This window comes from Neodiprion pinetum, chromosome 5 (assembly GCF_021155775.2).
Source record: "Neodiprion pinetum isolate iyNeoPine1 chromosome 5, iyNeoPine1.2, whole genome shotgun sequence".
Lineage (NCBI taxonomy): Eukaryota > Metazoa > Arthropoda > Insecta > Hymenoptera > Diprionidae > Neodiprion > Neodiprion pinetum.
In genome coordinates, this window is record NC_060236.1 from 30,694,521 (window position 1) to 30,698,024 (window position 3,504).

The 3,504-nt window shown below is 40.4% G+C and overlaps 1 protein-coding gene across 2 annotated transcripts; it reads left to right on the forward strand.

Annotated features, from left to right (window-relative positions):
- The first annotated feature begins 293 nt into the window (after window positions 1–293).
- Window positions 294–3,263, forward strand: LOC124219462 (uncharacterized). 2 transcript variants are annotated; one of them, XM_046627047.2, is made up of 9 exons: window positions 294–528; window positions 667–919; window positions 1,136–1,367; window positions 1,462–1,559; window positions 1,624–1,815; window positions 1,903–2,030; window positions 2,179–2,380; window positions 2,466–2,734; window positions 2,819–3,263. In XM_046627047.2, the coding sequence occupies exons 2-9, from the start codon at window positions 683–685 to the stop codon at window positions 3,009–3,011; spliced, it is 1,551 nt and encodes a 516-aa protein (XP_046483003.1). In that variant the 5' UTR covers window positions 294–528; window positions 667–682; the 3' UTR covers window positions 3,012–3,263. The 2 variants fall into 2 exon arrangements, with proteins under 2 accessions (XP_046483003.1, XP_046483002.1); XM_046627046.2 differs by having other exon boundaries at window positions 295–528; window positions 651–919.
- Window positions 3,264–3,504: the final 241 nt, after the last annotated feature.

Below are 3,504 nucleotides of genomic sequence, written 5' to 3' on the forward strand. Positions count from 1 at the left end.
ACCACAGTCCAGACGATTCGTACTGACCAGTGACCACCGCCGAAATGATCAACTGAGTTTTCGTATGGTAGTTTGAACATCTTATTGTGCTGCCACCTTTCATCTTGATTTCAAATTATATAGCGCAAAGCTAATTCGCAGCATTTCTATGCAGTGATACCTTCCGGCGATAGATCGAACGGGGCTTGTAATTGGCTGGCACCGTATCGCTCTGGTTATCTGAAGCCAATGATACGACTCCGATATTCAGATCGCGTGGCGATATCGCCACAAAGAAATTTCGGTTCAAGCTCACCATCCATGGTCACATCACTCAAAATGCTCGAGCCGACAGTAACCTAAAAGCAATAAAGATCCTAACCTAGTTCGACCTAAACTAAAACAAAACTTCCTTCGGTCAAGATATGTAAATTCGAATAGACATCACCTGGGTAGAAGCGACCGTAAGCAGAGAATCAAAAGGACCTGACTATCCATGATTCGATGCGTTTATTCAAAAGATTAACGCAATTAATTTATTTATGTGAGGTTAGTCAGTCAGCTGTTCAACCCAAAGTGTCAAGCAGCGAACGACGATGACACCTGTGACTTGTCCTGATTTAGATGAAAAATGAAATCAGAATTATTAATAATTTACGAAATCACGTCAGATTCAGGTTGTTCCAGGACCTGGTAGTGCGATATGAAGGAGGTACTAGCGACACGGACTACTCCAGAGTACAATAATTATTTTGCCAACAACAATGGTGACTCCAGCAGTGATAATCCTATACCGGATAACAGCACCAGAAGATACGCAGTCCTTAGCACTAAATGGATGGGCGCAATGGGTGAGGAGCTCGGTATGCATCCTCTCCCAGACCCACTGCTGCGTAGACTTGCCGAGGACGCCTCTTATCGCCTGAGAGAAGTTCTGCACGTAAGTATTATTGCATCGTTTTACCATTGGTTTTTATTCTAATTACCAGTTCTCATTTTTCCCTGGAATTAATAAGCCATTCAGCTGGTCTTTTCTTTGATTCTTCGGAGCAAGCAACAAAGATTATTCATTATTAATGATGATAAGAAGACCTTAAATAGCTGTGTCAATCTATATAATTCAATTAGTTTCATAAACCATATTCTGCTGGCATAGAAATGCGTGACGAGACTGAAACACAGCAGGCGCAAGCGTCTCACTGCAGTCGATGTAAATGCCGTTTTGACCACACTTTACAACACCGATCCTGTGATGGGAGCACCGGAACAGCTTCCTGAGTATCACTCGGAGGCACGGGTCTTTGTGCCTCACGAACGCTTTGTTAATCTAGTTGAACATGCAAATAATTCGGTACATTTGTCGCAGACCAATTTACCCCTGTTGAAAGGTATCTGTTTAATTAGTTTTTTTTTGTGGTTGACTTGTGTATCATTGAACTAGCTTTTACTTCATCTTCTCTTTCTCTTGTTTCATCATCTTAGAAACGGAAATTAATGACTCACGGATAACAGAGGCTCGCCAAAATTACACGAAACGGGCTTTAAAAACACTTTTCAATGGCTCGCAGAAAACCTTTCAGGTAAACAGATTGAGAGTGGATGAGCTTTTTGTTACTTCTTGAAAGTGAATCAAGACTGTTCTAGGTTCTTCTGAATGACTGTTCAACCAATGCGCATCTCGGAGGAGCGGGAGTCGTTGACAGACTGATAGCCATCGCTCGTTCCTCCATAATATCAAGTAGTGCTCAATACACAAGAGTGTCTACTAGAACATGTCAGCTGATAATATCGATTGCATGCAACAGTGAAACCGTTTATCCACAAGATTTACAAACTGTAAGATACACGTCAATACGTCGAATTGATTAGACGATTTGACACACATTTACCACATCATCAACTTTACTTCCCAACTTTTTACAGGTTGATAGTCTAACAGAGCTGTTGCTGGAATTGTTATTTGGAAAAAGCATGCTGAACCAAAACCTGGGATTACTGTTCAAGGAATGCGTTTTGAAGCTAATGTTACGATGGCCGACAACGGCTCATAGGTACAAACATCGAGCAACTGTATTTTACTTTCAGATCACTGAGTCCGTTGAGTTATATCTTAAATGATACACTAGGCAGTTTGGTTGCGCACAGTTGTCAAGTTCTCTTATTCAGATCACTTGGAAATAATCCACTCATTGTTATTAGGTTCTTGCCAATGCTGGAAACGATTTTACTGCGAGAAGATAATGAGAAATTGAAGCCGGATGTAAAAAAAGAAATGGCCATGGAGATAATGGCAGGTGTACAGCCGCTTTACTTCTTCCAGCCTGATAATAATGTTCCAGGATTTTACAAAAACGTTTTAGAATATGCATTGCCTGGAACTAGTTTATGGCACAGGCTGGCTGTAAGTATAGACGTTTCACACTTTTAATCCTCAAATTAATCATGGTATTTTGACTAAGCAATTATGTTGAAACTAATGCTTGCAGCTAACGATTTGTGCCCTCTCAAAATCGGGACGACATCTGTTAGATTTGTCGATGATTATTGAACACTTTGGAGATTCTATACTTCCGTACCTCATTTCTGCTCCAACTCACTCGAAAGCAATTAAGAAGACTAACGCAACACTGCCAATAATTGTGAGAAGCAAGATCAAATATGCTGGCATCAAGCCATTGACTGGTTTGAAAATATCCGGAGATAAGCAAACTATGTTCACCGACTCTACCCTTCGAGGGTCTCGGCGAGAAATAAGGTAATTGTACCTGCGATTGAGATTGAATTCGTCACGCCACCATCTCATTCCTCATTTTGGCACATTAACGATATTCGTTTCAAGGTTCGCTTTTGCCGGGGGTCGCCCAGTTCCACCGAATAGTCTGAGGAGAGCAAGTCTACGAGCAAATTACCAGATTTTGAGGAGTGACTCACGAGCCACATATGCTCTCGTTGCATCACGGAGGCTGCTTGTTGTTAAAAGTAAAAAAAGTTCTCTGCCACGAACTTACGACTTGGCAAACACAATAATTTAAATAATTCAATACTCGAGTTTACAGTATTTATTCGTTAAAACTAAACATTGTTGTAATATTACACTTGGAATAAACTTTGATAAATCAATTACGTACCGTTACATTTATCAAAGACAGTCCTGAAGCCCACGCGGTAATTCGGAATGTGGCAAACGATGAGAGTCTGACAAGCAAGTCAGTCTTGTATGAAACCTAACGGGAATCTGGACGAACGTTCAAACATCTCATCAATGTTCATTGCAGAATTAATATGTTACTTTCAAAAAAATTGTTACTAGTATTGAATTGATCAGAAAATCTGCTGCTGTTTCCAAATCCATTGGTAAATACAGATCAACGAATTCCAGTACTTACATCAGCTATTCGTCTTCTGCTGAGTATTCTATGTTGGTAAAAAAAAGCACGGTCATCGTTTATGTAAGTTGAGAAATCACTTGCGCGTTTACTTTGCATTACTGTAAATTCATCATGTATTCCGGATGTTCGGCTAGCT

Bases quoted from the DNA above. Each gene is read 5' to 3' on its own strand.
- LOC124219462 (XM_046627047.2), top strand. From the start codon at position 683: ATGAAGGAGGTACTAGCGACACGGACTACTCCAGAGTACAATAATTAT. The intron at 1,560-1,623 runs GTAAACAGATTG...AGACTGTTCTAG, and splicing joins GCTCGCAGAAAACCTTTCAG to GTTCTTCTGAATGACTGTTC. The intron at 2,735-2,818 runs GTAATTGTACCT...ATTCGTTTCAAG, and splicing joins GGGTCTCGGCGAGAAATAAG to GTTCGCTTTTGCCGGGGGTC.